The sequence below is a fragment of the Acyrthosiphon pisum genome, chromosome A2, assembly GCF_005508785.2.
Source record: "Acyrthosiphon pisum isolate AL4f chromosome A2, pea_aphid_22Mar2018_4r6ur, whole genome shotgun sequence".
Classification (NCBI taxonomy): domain Eukaryota; kingdom Metazoa; phylum Arthropoda; class Insecta; order Hemiptera; family Aphididae; genus Acyrthosiphon; species Acyrthosiphon pisum.
Window position 1 is genome coordinate 40513856 of NC_042495.1, and position 19768 is coordinate 40533623.

At 28.6% G+C, this 19768-nt stretch overlaps 1 protein-coding gene across 1 annotated transcript in view; it reads left to right on the forward strand.

Moving 5' to 3' along the window:
* LOC100162825 (neurotrimin-like) overlaps positions 1 to 19768 on the forward strand; it is a 244680-nt gene that overhangs the window by 154796 nt on the left and 70116 nt on the right. The window contains exons 3-4 of the mRNA XM_029489793.1: positions 5806 to 6013; positions 13811 to 13969. Of these exons, the coding sequence (XP_029345653.1) occupies positions 5806 to 6013; positions 13811 to 13969 (367 nt within the window). The remainder of the gene's footprint in view (positions 1 to 5805; positions 6014 to 13810; positions 13970 to 19768) is intronic.

Sequence of the window (19768 nt, forward strand, 5' to 3'; positions counted from 1 at the left end):
ATCTACAAAAATTCCATCATACTATGTGTTACACTTAATGAAATAAATTGGGCACCGGTACCTATATATATATACACGACATACGTATTGTATACTTACATATAAATAGTAAATATTTTTCACTCAATTTAGTGCATAGATTGACTTTTATAAAAATAAAAAACATTTGGCTTGTGTTTTCACATAATTATATTATATAAAATGTATTTCGTAAATTTGGAGAAGCTATTTTTAGCAATTTTAATTTAATTATTGTACCATTTGTAAATTATTATACATATTATACTTAATAATTATTATATATAAACTTATTTGTATAAATAGGTATAAGTATGGCACGTATATACTAAAAATTGAATTAACAAATAACTTTTCCGTTACTCCTTCTATTTATGAGAGATATAATTAATTAGAAGTTATATTGGTACTTAGACACATTATTATATAAATACATACTCTATCAATTTATACCACATCTAATTCAGTTTCAGTGATATCGCTATAGGTACCTATCATAGATTTGTGATGTAAACTATAGGTACATTATATTTTGTTTTTAGGTTTGCATAAAATCCATCTAATAATCGATATCGGTAACATCATATTCGATAGGATCGTTATTCGGGTTTTACCCAGTAGTTATATTCGCCTCCACTTGACACCTGCAAATGGGACCCGTAATCGACCAGCAGCCAATTCTACTACCCTAAAAATCCAGGAAAAAAAAACAAACAAAAAGCTGTTTTATTTTATTATTATTGTTATTATCATCACGCTGAACATTTCGTTACAACGCAAATTCGCTGCTGCAATACATTATTGTTTCACCTGTGTCCCATGGCACAGAAGGTAGATTTAGAGGTACCGCTCCTATCCGTCGTACCGGTAAATGCGCGAAAACTGTTATTTAATACCCATGATGATTTCACAGCAGTACTTCCGGGACCCCTAGAAAACTGCATTGAAAAGAATAAATAAACAAATCAACATATAATCTGGGTTGCTTTTATTTTATAAAAAATTCTAACGTTATTTATAAGTTTATAACATTATTTAAAAAGCTAATTAATTTAAAACTATTATTTTTGTGATTGGACTTATTGTGCGTTTCAGCGTTTGTATAGTTGAATGATAAAATACAAATACTTGCGTCGAATTCTTTTCGCAATGATTAATTTAAAACTGTTTCAATACATGAAAATGAAAATAAAAAATGAAAAATCTAATAAATTACCAACCAACCTTGTATCGCTTATTGAGTTCAGAGTTATGTAAAGGGTTGTAATATTGTTTCAATCCCAAAAATAAAAAAAAATATTAAAATTTAAAAATCTTGAAAAAAGATTATTTACTGTATAATATAGCAGTGTACTTAAGACCGTATATAGAATTTTTTTTTATTGTATAGTTCTCGAAAATGACCATTTATCATTCCAATCACAAATGATTAGCCATGTGACAAAATGTCATGTCTTCAAAACTAAAATTTCAAATTGTATTACAAATAATTAGGCATTAGCAAAAAGTGAGGAAATTACAAATGGCTTGAACAATTGTTTCGGATGGGTTTATCTGTATTTAAAAGCAATGACCCAAAGTGTATGTAATTGCTCATACTTAAGTTAAAATTAGTTTTATCAGAGTAATTTTGTTTTTTTATACATTGATAATATAATATGTAAAATGTACTGGATTTAAATTATGTGTAATTAATAAAAAAACAATTTATAGATTTCCAAACTATAAGGTTGTTGGAAATATTTAACGATTAGTAATAGATTTTTGTTAAAGATTGCCGATTGTGTAAAATTTACTGAAAGGTTTGAATTGATTGGATTTGATTACATTTTTAAACAGTGGACAGTTCTATATATAGTTTCATCTATTGCGTATTTAAATTTATACCAGGGATCGACTTATGTTTTGTTTTACTATAGGAAAAGTGTAAAAATATCTATAAATTATGTTTTAAAAGCATTTTACTTAGGTATGTTTAAAGTAACTTTAAACCATTGTAATAATGTATATTGCAATGCTGAAAAATACTTACAATAACTTCCTTAGACCAAGTTTATTTTCATTATTTTGTTTAAAAAAAAAATATATAAATTTTTATTAAATTAAAAACTTTATATTTTATAAGAAGTAGTATGATATTATTGTTAATTTTAAACAATGATTACAAACATTTTAATAATAAGAAAAAAATATTGTAAAGTACTAAGGTCGTTAATTTATTTAAAAATTGTTTACTTAAATCATTATTACATAATATATTTATCAATGTCCTTATATTATAGTTTTATGAATACAATTATTTATTGTATCATAAGTATTTCATAGGTTATAAGTAAAAAAAAATTAAATTCAAAGATAAGAATCATAATATAACCATAATATTATATTGTGTCAGCTAATAATCTCGTTGCTGATGTCAAAAATATGTAGATATGGCATGATATTATTTAATAACATTAACATATTATATGTATTATACCTATGATTGTAAATTATAATTGTTGCTAGTACATATGTTGAAATGTAAATTGAAATGTAATGCTAATATGCCATAAGAATATGTTATTCAAAGTTAGCTTTAACATTTAAAAAACGTAATGTAGAACGTAGGCTCATTCTAAATTTTTCAAAAAATTTTATTTATTAAAATATACGGTGTAAAATAAATAATATTAAATCGCTCTAATGCTCTAATGCTATACAAATAAAGTAGTATAACATAAATTATTGGAAACTAAATATTAATACTGTTACTAAAATTTCGCGATAAAACACGCGTATTTAAATAACTAGTTAATTTACAAAATTATTATAATGCATATACATGTATTTATTCAATCTAAATTGTAAATCAATATATTTTGACATTGGAATTTTCATTTATTTATTTTGTATTTTTTTTTGTTCAGTCATATAGCTGAGATATTTTGACAAACCTATAAAATTACTATGCTGATGAAATAACTACGTTCATATAGTTCATTCCCTTGTGTATATCTCTATTTTATTCATATAGTAGTCTATAGAGTGTTCATAGTCACCTATTATACGATATTAAAATTAAAAATAATATAACGAAGATAATTTTTCACTGGAACAATAATAATATACTCTCGAAGTTGCGTTTAATTCATTTACAGCCATATAGGCACAATCGTAAAAATATATATATATAATGCATTATTATTATTATTTTTTTTTAATAATGTGTTAATATATAGTTGGTTTTAATTAAATTTTAATGCATAATATGTTGATACGTCCGAGTAGTAGGTGGTTCGAAAGAGCAAAAGTAATGGTGACGTGACCCATCGCACTAACATTAACCACATTTTTTCAGTTTTGTTCCAAATAGTGTTCGTTTTGACAAAAAGTTTTTATTTCTCAGTTGAACAGTTTTTCCAAAATAGACGTCTGTGATCGTATATAGTTTCTACATCATCGCCTAACAATACAAAACACTGATAGGTAACTATATATTTTTTTTCCACAACGATTGGTCATTATTTTATACAAAGATCCACTACCTAATATGCATCAAAATAATGAAATAAAAAATAAAAAATAGTCACTACTCGCTATGAACACACTTTTTTAAATTGACGGGGTACCTGTTTTTATAAAATGCTATTCTACATTTGTTTTATATATTTGAAATTATTAATATTTTTTTCCTTTATATATGCATATCTTATCATATTTGATGTAATATATTTTAAATTATAATAATTTAAGATTAGTCCTAAAATAATATTGCAGGTGAAAAACGTTGAAACTACTTTAAATTGCATGTAGCTTGTACTTGGATTCAATCAAAATATTAAAATTATTTTCTGAGACCCGCGAAAAAAACCAAGAAACCTAACAAGTTATATTCATAGTATCTTTAAAATAATTACTATCGAGACTTCAACAATTATACAGTTATTTAATATTTATTTATTCAATTATTTTAGTTCTATATATAATTTTAGGTTTTTAAATTTATATACAGTTTAAATATTAAAAAGTAAAAAATATTAAGTTTTTGGCTTGACATAATTCAGGCACGTGTTCTTGAATAAAAACTTTAATGATTAATTATTGTATTTAAAAAAAGATTTATATTTTTTGTTTTTTATTTTTAAATGGAATTTACAATCTGTACTTATTGTCACAATGAGCAAATTTGAAGCAGAGAAATACACATGCAAGGTCCTACGATAATTAATTATTCAATCAATCAAAAGCTTACAATTACTTGGACGTAAAACATGAAATATTTTGGAAAGCAGCCATCCATTAGCGACACTTTCGTTAGGATGAAAGCTAAAAAAATAATATATATATAGAATTAAAATTTTTGTGTTTAGAATTGGTTAACATGATAACGTTTTAACAATAACAAGTTAAAAAAGCGGGTAAGTGGATGTCGCTCTGCTGTACAGTAGGTTAATAAGTTGGTCACTTTATAATAGATTGTGTTAAATTTTGAATTCTATGATATCATATCATTGTATACGAAAAACGATTCTGAATGGAGACAGTTTGTCAGTCAGGATATTTTATATTGTTATTATATTTTATTATAGCCTGTAATAAGTTGAATTAATATTATAAATCACAACAAAATAACTAAAATCTTAATTTTTATTTTTATTTTTATTCAATTCTATGGTGATGAACAAAGCGTAGAAATTAAAATCCCATTTTTTAGCGGTTTTTCGTAATTTGACGGTGGTTTCTCCGTTGACTAAATAACTATTAAGAAAATCGAAAAAAAGACCAATTTTCTAAGATATAAGATACTATATGTTGAAATCGAAACACTACTTCTGGTAAAAAAATAAAAAAAATAAACACCATTGAAAAACTACTAGGTATATACTTTTTTTCGCTTGTTAAACGCAATATTCAATACTTAAATACTTATAACGAATACTTATAACACGTCGTGCCTAAGACGTGATGTTCCACACACGTAACCTTAGTATTATTATTATTATTTTGAGATTTGCATCGACTTTACCGGTGAAAAACCGGTCCCGGTCGATAATCGCAAACGGCCTTCTCTTGGATGTATTATTTTTGGCAGGCACTCGCCACACCGTTTCGCTAAGACGAACGACCGCAACCGCAGTATATAATACACGTCAACCCATTCGATAGTCACCGTCATCGTCATCGAGCTCTTATGCTATATATAAGCACGCGCGCACACATACACATACATAATATTATATATATGTATAATATAATAATAAGTCCCTAGGGTCGTTTGCGATTTGTCACGAATCAAAGTCGTCTCCAACACGGCGGTGGTGTCGCGCATACATAAATCACACTAATGCCACCCCGACGGTGCAGCGGTTGTGTGCGCGCACATGCCCACCGCCGTTTTACCGCCATAGACTTTCTTTGACGGATCTACAACAAGTGTTGTGCGCTTAAGCACAGGTATACGCAGCTATTAATCAGGGACAGCCTATTGTGGGCATAATGTTCGGCTGACGGTTAACCTCGTTGGGGACGAGTACATCATAAGCATTATTCACCGGGCCACCGAACGGAGGCGATATATCTCCGACGACTAACCCCTACCTACCCATTATATACGTAGATATTATATTATATTATGTGTTTACATCGGGTGTCGCCAGCACGCGTGTGCCATCTCCGCCGCCGTCGTGCCATCGGTCGTGTGCAATAGCTTTTTTTTTGTTTTGTTCCCCAAACCGATCATTTTACGTATTTTGTTTGTTTTTTTCAATGTCATTTAACAGAGCTTTTTTTAAATATTGTTGATAGGTGGCATGGTTACGGGTGGACACACAGACCATACTAACCATTCATAACCACGTGATCACGAAAAACCACCGGATCGGCGTGTCACACTCGGACCACAGGACGTGGAACATACACATCAAGGAGGTGAGAGAGTCCGATAAGGGTTGGTACATGTGTCAGATAAATACGGATCCGATGAAAAGTCAACTGGGCTTCTTAGATATCGTCGGTGAGTAGTATTATATCGCGTACCTATTAATGTAGTAGTCCAATAGTAGTATAAGCTCAATTAGGGAAATGGCTCTAAAGGCTAAGGCCCCCCAAAAATGTTCTAAATTTTCTTAAGCTTATTCAATTATATTATAGAAGGGCTTCAGCCCCCCTTCCTAAATGGTCAAACGCAATGAATAGTCAGTGTGTATATTATGAACAATATAATATATGGTGATCACAATTTCATGTGTCAGAGATTTATTACGCATGAGACAATTAGCATAAGAAATAGTGTATCAGGAAATTGTATTGTTACCACTTATCACCCTGTACCACGAGACAAAGAAGACAGGTATAATCACGGTATTTTAGTATGCATACTTCGCTCTTTACTTCACCAATATTTATAGTTTCATATTTCTTATTAGCTGTCAATCATATTATATACATACAATATACATATTATGTAACATAGAAAAAAGTTAACCAATCAGAAGTGGAGAACTACGACATGGACTGTAGACGAAGGAGACGCGCATACTGAAAAAAACCATTTCAACTGTGATGATACCTATCTATTTTGTCACGCCCTGTACACCGTATAATGTAGTTTTTGCGTTTTTTTACGGTTCCCGCGGCTAAACCGTGAGCATCGGGTATCGGATAATATATCCGCTGGCGGAAAAATGCCCATGTTATGTATACCTATATAGAGCGTCGCTGGGTCCAGCTCAACTGTATATATGCGTAAGTACGTATTTACAGTCAACGGTTTTTATTTACCACTCGTTTTACGCAGTTACAAAATATACTCTCTCGTCTGAAATAATTTCGTTTCTCTTTTATTTCATCCAATACTGCAGCTCAGTCTTACAGTCGGGGGTTATATTATTATATTATGCTCTTTGCTCCGAAAGTTACGAATAAATATACAACACATTTGAAAGTAAATGGTAGTAGTGTATAGTCATACAGACTATACAGAAACATTTCTGCAAAATCCATTTAATTAACGAATGCTAAGCATTCATAATAATTTTAATTAAAATAAATACTTATTTGTTAGAATACCGTAGAATTTCCAAACCACAAATGTGACTTAAATTTAGGAATTTGATCTACAATATTGTCAATTGATGCATAGTGAAGTATATAATATTTAATACACAAACCTTTAAAAAATTGTTTCGGGTTTTATTTTGGAAATGCGTTATAATATATTATTATATTTGTATAAACCATTGTCTTAATTGTTTGTCGACAACTACAGTCTACAATGCAATGATATCGTTCGTACACACACCTAATTTATATAGGTAATATGAATTATGATTAATGATTATTTGACTTGTTAAGTATTTAAATATATATTTTTTTAATTAGAATACATTTAAAAAATATATATTTATCTTTACTAATTAAATGCGCGAGTTGACTTTGCCTTTATTTCATATTCAAATATTCAAATATTAGAATATAAAATAGTTGTAAATATAAAAAAAAATAGTTACCTGACCTTAATGCATTTTTTTTTAAATATATTTAAATTTTAATAAATTACATTTATAAACACTTATTTTTATTGAAATATTTATTTGAAATACATTTCAATAGAATTTTTTTAAAAATTATTAAGATTATCATCACCTCGTATGTGAACAATAAATACAATCAATAATATACTCTCAGTGTTCAAAAATGGCACTTGTTGTAAGGCTATCGTTGTGATTCGTCAGTGTAATTTATTATACGGTGTTCGTCTCGCCATTCCATCGGTCGTCAACGAATAGTTACCCTGCGTAGTGTGTATATATAAATTGTTATTATAACGTCTCATCGTCGTTGTGCATACGCTTATAGTAATTAAAATTACTTCCGGTCTGCTTTCCGCTGACGTCGCCACTATTACTAAAGGGATGTAATATAATCATAAAATATTATATACGATAATTATTATTATATGATAATATTATAACACGATCTCGTTTTGCCGTCGCCACCGGAGTAGCCTACTTGTTGCCCTCGCTTGTCGTCCGAATACCAGTTGAAATTTGTATACAATAATAGTTTATTATGTAACGTCTATAATAATATCATTTTTGGGTTTTCAAATCCGTGAAACACCCATAGCGATGTCGGCGACGGCGGCGCGTATGGGACGCGACGAGTGCTATAGCAGCGCCAGTGGACCGCGCGCGCTATCCGTTAGCAAAGGACTTAAAAGCCAATCTGTGTCCCCTCACTACCTCCTCCCTCGTAAACCGCATGCACCCTTCCTCCACGGTGGTCCGATCCCACAATGTGTGTGTGTGTGTGTGTGTGTGTGTGTGTGTACGCGTTTATAGTATGTATATACAACTGTATATGGGCATCCTCTGCTAGGGGGGCCCACAAGCTTTTGACTTTGGTAATGGTATATGTGTGCGTGTACCCGAGAGGGGTCTTATATTGGCTGCCGCCTATGCACACATATATACACTGTATATATTTATATCTCCACCCGGTCACCGTTACCGATTCACACACTTCGCACACCCACAACCACCTTTCCTACCACTCTCACCGCAAAACTGCCATCCGAGCATACAGCTACGGTCCCCGTTAAATGGGTCAGAGGGCTCTTTGCGGAAAACCACAATGCCTCTCATTTGCATCTTATTGGGAGACTCGACGGTGTGCGTGCGTGTGTGTGTGTGTTTGTGTGTACACTGGAACAGGACACAATAACATTATACACCAGTTAGAGGGGGGGGGGATCGAGGAGTTCATCGAGAGTTTACGCACTGCAGCCGTGTGGCTTAATTACGACTTGTAACCCACGAACACACGCCAACGCACACACATATTATACTCAAGAGGAGGTATCGTTTATTCATTTATAACGCTCTGTCGGTCCTATCGCCGCTGTAGAGTGGACCTATACGGTCATTTATATTGTTACGTATATCTACGTGTGTGTGTATGTTTTATACGCCTCACTGAACAGCATTTTGTTTTAATAGACTTGTCGTATACATATATATATATATGTATGTTTTAAGTACACGGTGATATTACATCGATACGGAATTCAATACGTTTTTAACAAAGAGAAGACTGTCGAAAGATCAATGCTACCGTACTGAGCACTGTAGTACACGTCTTAATGACGCATGTGGTTTATCCACCTCAAATGGACGCGTGTTTTATTTCACGGTTGAGTGAAAATGTCTGACCACATGTCAAGGTCAACCCTACAGTGGCGTAATTTATAATTTATAACTTAAAGTCTCAAAGGTTATAATAATATGGATACTAAATTCATCTCTGTCCCTCTCGAAAAAAAAAATAATGATGATTATACGCAATGCTTAAATAATCGGCCGTGTAATGCATCATGTTTTGCATGCAAAACAAATGGTCTACTTTTTCGCGTTTTCTTTCTAGTGAACCGTTTTTGAAAATTTATTTTAGACGAGTTTTCTCAGTTTTGTTGGCTTCAATGTCTAAAGTTCTCTAGTGCTTAATGTAGTTCACAGAATGTGTATTGTTGCCTCCATCGTCTTTGAAGCAAATTTTATAACGTAGGTAATTAACAATATATAAAATATAGATAGAATAAAAACGGTCAAGAATTAAGATATTATGTTCATCTTTACCTATAGTTAGTTAGTTAGTCTTATATTTCCTTACAATATCTCTTAAATCATTAATTATATAAATCTAATAATCTAACGGGAATTCAGTTGATAGATAGATCTGTATTATGCTCTTAAATCTATTTAATTATATAAATCTAATAATCTAACGGGAATTCAGTTGATAGATAGATCTGTATTGTGCTATACTATTTTAGTTTTTGTAATTAACAACAACCCAAAAATATCGTTTACTGAGAAATGTATTTATACTTTTGAATCAAATTAAAGATACCACAATATACATCATTCAATCCAATTACAATTCTACAACCATAATCAACCTATTTTTTACACAAGATCATATTATAATTGAAAGGAGCTATTATGATTTTATATACATTGTCTTTTATACACATTGGTTTTCCTCTGATCGCAATTATTGTTAACCTTTAATGTTTACATGTACAGTTTAAATACATTTTAAAATAATATATGTTCAAATGCCACGACATTAATTGTATTTATAGTTATCATCATACTTCCCTGAGAAAATGTTTGTAAATAAAAACAAAGAAAATCGAATCTTGTAGAAGGTTTTCACGAATTAAAATATATATTGATGATATTAAATGTATAAGATTTAAAATTTAACTCTACAATAGTTACGGAGTAATACAATAGTTCGCAGTAAATATGATACCATTCACTTTTCAATGTTCTAAAATTAATGATCGCATACATTCAAATTTAAAACAATTATGATTCGAAATAAAATTTTATTCCATTTTCCATGAATAAAAATTATTTTATCTTTTGAATTTAAATTAAAAATATATTTTCTCATAAGATCACTGATTTGTCCATGCTGCAAAAAGTAAAAATGGTTGAAGATAAGAAGAAAATAAAATCTTTCTCGTTTTATTAAAAAAAAGCCTTGGAAATACATGAAGCTAAAAGACAAAAGTCCATCTTATTTATATTTTATAATAATGTGAAATGTGAATACACACCGTAATATTAAGCTTTTGAAATTTACACAATAATGACGTTTTTACTGAAATGTATCATTCAACAAAAATATTATTTGTATTAATGTTTAATTTTATATATTTAATATTATTAAAATGTGCAGGTACATTTTTAAATATATTATATTTTTTTATTGTAATTTTATTTTACTTAAGATATGCATACAATTATAAATATTGTATTGTATAAAGTAGCAACCATTTTATTTTATAATGTTAAAATTAATTTAATAATGACTTACAATTTATAACAATACCATAAAAATGTACTATAAAAAAAAGAAATTTTTGTATTGCTTTTAAATCCAATGTACCTACTATATTGTTATATTGTAGACCAGAATAACTATATATACATTATTTTTTTTTTAATTACTCTTCAGATTGTTTTAAGTTAAAACAAATAAGATTACATTTAAAGAAATGCATTTTAACTGGTTTAAAATTGTAATTACAATTTTACAGAATGCAACGTATAAAACTGAAATTTACCTATATAATTAATAATATTATAACATCTGTGAAAAGATAGCAGAAGCTGATATGTACATTTTACAAACTTAGTTTTGCCACTACATATATTATCATATCAGTTTTGGTCTTTGCACATAAATGGGTCCACACACATATAATAGAGATATATCATATTTTTCCACCACTTGAAATATACGATTTCTAACCTATTTAAATGATAATACAAAAATTAACAAAATGTAAATATCAACTTCTGCCATAATTCTACAGAATTATATAAATTATATCAATGTACCTATATATATTTTTTCATTTATTTATATATTAAGCGTTTGATTTGGAAAGTGTATATTATTAAAAGTAACACACAATTAGATAAAAATAATAATATTATAATTGCTCAATAAGATTATGTTGTATTATATTACGTTACTTCTGCAAGTAAGTTAGATATTTTCCTAGATTATTAATTTTTGAGCAACTGGAACAGGTCTTGCGATCTATTTAATATTTTAAGGACCACCAACACTCAACGTATAGCAACTTTGTTTTTATGTTCATTTGAAATCAGTTGATAGTTTGCAAAACATTCCAAACTTAAACAGGATTGATTTGTGAAAAAAAATGGCATTTGAATAAATTATTGAAAATTTAAAAACAATAATTATACTTATTCACAATGAAAAAATATAATGAATTATGACTTCTTAAACTGCCCCTATATTGCCTATATGATACGCCATGTAACATTTTAATACGTTATAAGTTATAACCTTAAACCTACCGTGGTGCAGAATAAAATAGGATTTCGCGTTAGATAATTTTATTGTTCTTAATATACTAATATACTTCTTGATATATTATTACGTGTTTACAGAACATTTATTTTTTAACATTTAAAGTAGAAATTATACATTTTACTAAAATACAATAACCTTATTTCTTTACCATTTATCTTCCATTGTTTTTAGATCGAAATAATATTATGATATTTGATTTATAAGTATTAAAATATTGTTTAAAAACTTGTATTGTCTTAAGTTTTCGTAATTTTTTAACTATAGTTAATACGTGTCAACGTATTCATTTTTGATATTCTGATACAAACTATAATAATATGTTAGACGAATATATCTTATATAAGTGTGATTTAAAATAACATTTTTGGATAAGTACGCATAAATCATTGTAATTTAATGACAATTTTAAGAAGCTCTAAATATTTACTGAGATTTAATTATTTTCATTCATAACAAATAGGTTAAAAAACACGAGTATATAACGAAGGTACCTATTGTTCAAAAAGTATAACGGTTAAAATATCGTTAAATTTATTTTGTTTATATCGTATTCAATTAACGCACGCAAAATACTTTTTTGATTCGAAAGTGAAAAGGATAAAGGTACAAAAAATAAAATATAAATAAAAATGAGAAAAAATAAATCGAAACAAAACCAACTGCAAGCACAAAGCTATATTGCTGGTAGTGGCTGTGGTGGCGGAGTTGGTGGAATTCAGTTTCGTAAGTAATCGGATAAAAAGTCCGTCGCGGTTTTATACATATTATATATATAATATAAATAAAAATCGAATTATACGCGCCACTGAAGGGGTTCTTGAGTGACAAGTTTGCGGGAGAAAGAAAAGTAAACGTTTGCCCGGTGGTTTGGGATGGCAGTGTGTGGGGGAGTGGAGAAAGGAAAAAAAGTCGCCAAAGTCGATTTATCAGTTTGATACCGCCACCGTTGCTACGCTGGAGGGTTTATCATTATACACTCGCAACGAAACTTTTCCTCCACCCCTTTACACACACACAAGCACACACACATACACCCCTCTCCACCGCGATTTGGTCTCTTCTAAAACAGCGTTGGAGGGCGATTACTATTCGGAGAAAGCGACAAAAGATTTAATGAATCATGAAGTTGGAAAAAAAAGATATATAAACAGTTTCAATGGACCGTACGCACTTACACGATTCCGCCGGCGTTGAAGAGTAATAGTGGATTATAAAGTTGACTATTCCTTTCTCCGTCTTCATCGTATTCTATCCATACCTATAACTATAATAATATAGTATAGTATATAGTATAGTATATTATATTATGTGTATATTGTATATATGAAATCAAGGTCCCTCGTCCAGAGTTGCCATTTTTGAAAAATGTAGTTCTACCAACACGTGGGGCAGTGTCCATACTCCATACCAAGTATTCAGAGTAAAGAAATAAACATTATCGATACTATATATACCTAGTATACATTTATGATTTTCTTAGGTATTTGTTTTGTTTTTTGTTATATCTTTCCGTGAATAAATTATTGGGAACTACGATTGGTGAAAACATTTCACTATTAGACCTTTTAAGGATTGGAAATTGATTCTGCAGGCGATGTAATTTTTCAATTTGTTCAATATAGTTTCTCTGAAATAAGAAAAAAATAAATACTTACAACCATTGACGACTTTGATAGAAATGTCAAGAAGCAAAGTTTTTCCTATAGATTCATTCGTAATCATTGTTTGGATGCGACGATTGCTTTTAAATTAAATATTTCAACACGCACGGAAATATCCTACGATCAAGTCACGGACGAATATCATTAGTCCACCTTTGGTTTATTTTTATTTTTCGATATAACGTTACTTTTTCCATCTTAAAAAAAAAAAATAATCGTATTTTTTTCAGTTCCTCCAGACATATTGGACTATCCGACGAGCACGGACATGAACATCAGGGAAGGCAGCAACGTGTCGCTGAGATGCGCGGCTTCGGGTTCACCTGCGCCCAATATCACGTGGCGTAAAGAAGGAACCGAGAATATACGTCTGGAACACAGCCAACAAGGTCGGTATCAATAATATAATATAACGTAATATATTTTATAAACCTATACAATATGACGTAGCCAGCTATTAAATAATAATAATATACGTAATATTGTGTTTATGCGCATGATAATGATGGTTCCGTATAATACGCGGTACCTATGCAATATGTATATACCTAATAATAACTATATTATAGATACTTAAACATAGCATGTTTAAGACCACCGTCGTTGGATCTCACGAACATCATATTTATAGATTATTGTTTATTATTCCATAGTAAACGCGTACGATTTAAGAGTATACAATCATTGGAATTCCTATCGGATGCCAAAACGCTCTTAAGCCTTAACTAGTAACTAGTTTACTTAGTATTTATTAATATTGTGTGTCGTCAGTAATGTATGGCATAATATGGTACAATACACTGTGTACTACGTAAATACTTCGTGTTATTACTTATTTTCGGTAAACGTGATAAATATTTTAAGCGATTCATTATTTTATTTTCACGGGAAAACAGTAATTTTTATTCGAATTGACAACAATAGAGTATATCAACAATATAATGTCATTCAATAAATCAAAAAGCACATTCACTTATATTTTATATTTATTTATTGTTGCAATAATGAAATTGTTATCAAAAATATATCAACACAATACATTTGTATTTTGCCGTGATCACTATAATTTTACGTTAAATAATACTATTATTATTTCAAATTTCAAACAAGAAAATTATGTAATTAGAAAACGAAAGTTTAAATGTAATTAACAGGTTTCAATTTGAATATATTATTTAAGTTCTTCGTTTGTATAAAAAAAATAGGCTATTTTATTCGCCCGAAAGTTCAAACACAATCAAGTAAAACGTACTTCAAAGAAGGGAGATGAACTAAAGAAAACAATTCGTTTAGCTGACATCTGGCAATTTTAGTAATGCTTGAAAGATATAGTTTGAATTTTATGTTTTTTAGACATTATTAGTTTTCTATCAAGTAATGCTATTTATAGTATTTTTCCAGTACGATTTTCGAAAGTATTGTCGACTGAAAAAAATTACTAAACAATTTATACTTTTTCATTCAATTTCCTTAAAAAACGAAAAAGCATATCAAAAATAATTCTTTCCACTAATTATTAAGACTAATATAGGTATCTTATTACCAGTTGTTATTGTTACAAACCACGTATTCCAAAATACCACAGAAACATAATACTACAATTTGTGCTTTATAACAATTATATGATGTTTCTTTTTAAATTTTTCTGTAAAGAAAAATTAACAATAATCTAATGGATGATCAAAAAAAAAAAATGTACTTATATATTTTGAGTGTATTATTTTCATATACCATCTTCAGCGTATCTACTATAAATTAGATAAACTTCAGCTTGTAATACATAGTTTTTGAATTTATAATTCGTTAAACAACTTTATTGTGTTTTTTTTGGTAAATATAAGCTTTCTAAAAGTTAGAAACAATTTATTATAGTCATACGAAATCTACATAGATCATATTCAAGTAACTGTTAAGAGTACTTATTATGCAAAATTCGTGTAGTGAGTATAACGTAGTTAAAATTCAAAACTAACACAAATAATAGTATCCATCCGCATTTAAAATGTTCATCAATCTGATCAACCGAACAACACAATGATTGTTGATCCAATGACTCATAATTCTATTCATTGGACGGAAAACGTACATATTTACCCATGGTTATAATTCATTAGTAATACAGATTATTTGGTATAATTACTGTGTTCGATGATGTAAGAATACGTGGCATTAATAACTAGTTAGTCTACAGTTTGTGGTCCTATTATCGTAGAACGCAGGATAACCTTTTCTATACTTGACTTCACACAAAGTATTAAAACGGGTACTCATCAATTTATAGTTACTGTGGTCTAATCTTTAAGGGCACTTTAAGCATAACTAATTACCATTTATACTCAGAATTGAAAACGTGTAGGTACCTATAACTTATTCAGTAACTGACCTGCAATAATATTATAATAATATTGTTTGTTTTTAATAATTTATTTGTCAGTATACCTTGTAAATCACATAAAATTCAATTTTTCCAAATTTAAGATTAATGGAAAATTATGTGTTAACTATGTAAATTCTAAACTAATTATTTTTGTTTTGTGATGAATTTTATTAATTATTTAGGTTTTTTCCTAAAAATATATTTCTATTTTTTTAAACTTTTAAATAATTAATTGCTCATTAATATTATGATAATAATAATAATATATGCAGTAATATTATTGTATTGAAATATTAAATTATAAAAACTAAAATGCTCGAAAGCTCTGTGCCACAATTGTATATTGTTGTTTGTTTTTCAATCCGAGTCTTACCTATTCTTCATTACTTGGTTTTGAACATTGTAGTCAAGTATTTCGTCTTCGGGTCGTTATTTAATCCATATTAATATGTAAATAAAGCATACAAAAAAATTTTCATTATCTATAAGTAGACAACCTATTTAATTTCATAATACATTAAAATAATGTATTTGGAACTAAAGAAATCCAGACAGCATCATTGATATGATACTTATCATAACATAATCGTCTTACCTATGTTAACAATTCAATCTGTCATTTAGCTATTAGAATTTTAAGGGAAATATTGAATTTTGAAATTAATATAACAGCTATTTTAGAACAATATCTTTTTTTAAATAAAATATTACAGTTAATTTATAACAATATGTATGTATATTGTATATAGGTTCATGAAAAAGTGTTTTGGCATCCAACTATATTGAGTTATTTAAAATATTTATGTTTTTTTGTACAGTTCCTTCATTTTAATCGTTTTTTTTTTTATTTTACCTTAAGAATAAATTATTGATACTATATAATATTATTATGTGCAAATATGGTTACATTTTAAATAAATAAAGTCCATATAATATACGCCTGATTCAGATAATATAATTGATAATATGTGTTTCATTCTTAATCCTTACGTCACAATGTCATATTATATGTTATAGCTATCGTTAATTTTATTTTATATTATAAAAAAATTTATTTGTAGTAACATGTTATGACGTGTTGAAACATTAAAAAAATAAATAAACTTATTTTTTAAATTTTAAAATCAATAAATTAAAACTCTATACAATATTATACACAGTTTAAATTTTTAAATTTATTTTTTGAATCATAAAACAATTATTAATTCATAATTTATGTAAATATCAACATTATATTTAGCAACGTTAACGAAACAATTAATCCATCTTTACTTAGTTTGATAGTTCTATGACATAAATATTTGAAGAGCCTTCAGAATTTGTCAAACATTTTACTTCATCAGCAACAATAATGATAGTTTGCACGAACACTCATATTTCTCAACACTAAATCAACTGTCTAATGCACGATGCACTAGAATATAGTGAAAAGTAATTAAAATCAAATAGATACGCATATAAACACAAGGAAGCGTGACTAGTACACAAAACTTGTACATCAAATTAACGGCTAAACAAGTTATGTTTACATTTTACATAGCGCCAAGACTTTGCTGAGTGTCTGATTCTTGTCTGTATATTTTTATTGGTTGTTTGTTTTTGTAATATACGAGTAAACACTTATTGTTTAAGAATAGATTTAAAAAGTATTGATTAAGGGAAGTAAAAAATTAAAAATCCTAATTTTAAAATAAAATTCTTCTAATAGGTATATATTAAATGACTGAAAAACAAACATTTTCGTTGAGAATTCGATTTATATTAAAGTTCCTTGGTCATGAGTTATATATGTGTTTAGCTTTAGATTGCATGACTTTATATCTATAAGATTTAGATCAGAAAAAGTTAAAAAATGGTCTATTTTATTTCATACTATTGTCACGATCTAGAATTCATCTTTGTCTATTTCATAATATATCATGTTTTACCTACACGTGCAAACGCTGAAATCACGACACTGATAGTAGTTATAAATTTGATACTCCTTGGTTAAAATAGTGAAGCATAGCAACAATGTTTGTGAACTATTAAAACAGTGTAATGTTTAATAGTTTTCTCGAATACCAAAAGCATTCACCAAAATAATAATACTTAAAAGACAGTTTAATAGTAGTGTTGTGGATAAATGATTATTACTAGACAACTATCATTGTAATAAGTAATAACAGTGCATGTTAAATTGCATTTTGTGTAGGTACCTACGTACTAAACTAACAACCACCCTGAGGTAGAGGATACACCACTTAAGATCAAAATGATAAAAGTTAAGATTATTCAGTTTTCTAAATTTGGCAATGATATATCAAAACGTAAAGTCGTGTAGTCTTTAGATACCTATGCAAACAATATAATAAGTACCTATAGAATCGTTATCATATTTAGCAAAATATGCCAAACGGTAATAATAACTATATATATATATACAGATAAATAGTATTTAACATTTATACATTTTATTATCTAATAAATTATATTTATATAATACTAGACTCTATTAAGTATTATGAATATTGAATATTTTTTCCGTCTATTATAATGACTTTCGAATATCAATTGTGATTCCAATGACTGAAAACGTTCACTGTTATTACTTATTAGTAATGGTTGGCACACGGTTTACTTTTTAATAGTAAGATAACCACGTGATCGCAAATAACGCACAATGATATTATTATTCGAAAATATAATTCAATTGCACATTTGTGATCACTTAAAAGGGTTCAAAGTGAAAGTTCGAGGAAATCCAATATAAAGAATTATTTCAGTAAAATTACACACATTTATTATAATATTATAGTTATAATTAATATCTTGGCGACAGTTAACTCAACTCTTAAGGGTTAGTGACATCATAGTTTTAGTATAATTTTTAATCAACATAGTTTTTTTTTTTAAGCTAAATCCAATTACTTAAAAACAATATTTTTGTACACATCAATTGAAATAAATTTAAAAATGTATAAATTATATCTATACACATCGTGTAACATGTTATCATTTTAAATGGAAAACAACAATTCTAACAAAAATTATTATTTTCAACTCTCACTTGACATTTTGAATTACATTTAAAAACTGGAAAGCTGTCTAGTGAAAATTGAATTCCGCCTACCTTAAGTCTACTCGTATTCTGTGCTATAATAATAACAACGAAGCGATATTTTTTGTAACACCTTATTGTTACATGCGGGAAGTATATATTATAGAATGTATTCAAGTTTCATAACAAAAAAAAAAAAGATAAAAAGAATAGACGTTTGTTTAGGATTCATTAAATAACGACGGTGCAGCATTACATCATTTGTTCACATTTAATAGATATAAACTAGACATCTATACTATATCGGTAAATGTTTTATCGGATATAGACTTCGGAATTGTTTTTAAAATAAATTACGCTGTAACTACGATGATCACATACGTACGATATACACGAATACTTGAGTCGATTAAACTCATTGCCGAACATTCAAAATCCCCAGGTATTTTGTTTCTCCGGTGTTTTTACGATAAGCACGCTTTGGCATCCGTCTTAGGTAAGGAATCAATCAAAGGAGATGGAATCGTTGATTCTTTTCAGTCTCATATCGTCTTAATATATACATATATATATTTTTTTGCACATTGGTAGCTTTAAGCATAGTGTTATATAACTGTTATGGGCTCGGCATGCACTATTGCGACTTTTGCGACAAAAAATAAACGATCAGTGGGAAACGTTTAAAATGAATTAAAATAATGCAAACGAAGCTTAAACAATAACCTGCATTTCAACTTTGGATAATGCAATATTATATGAAGTAATGATTAT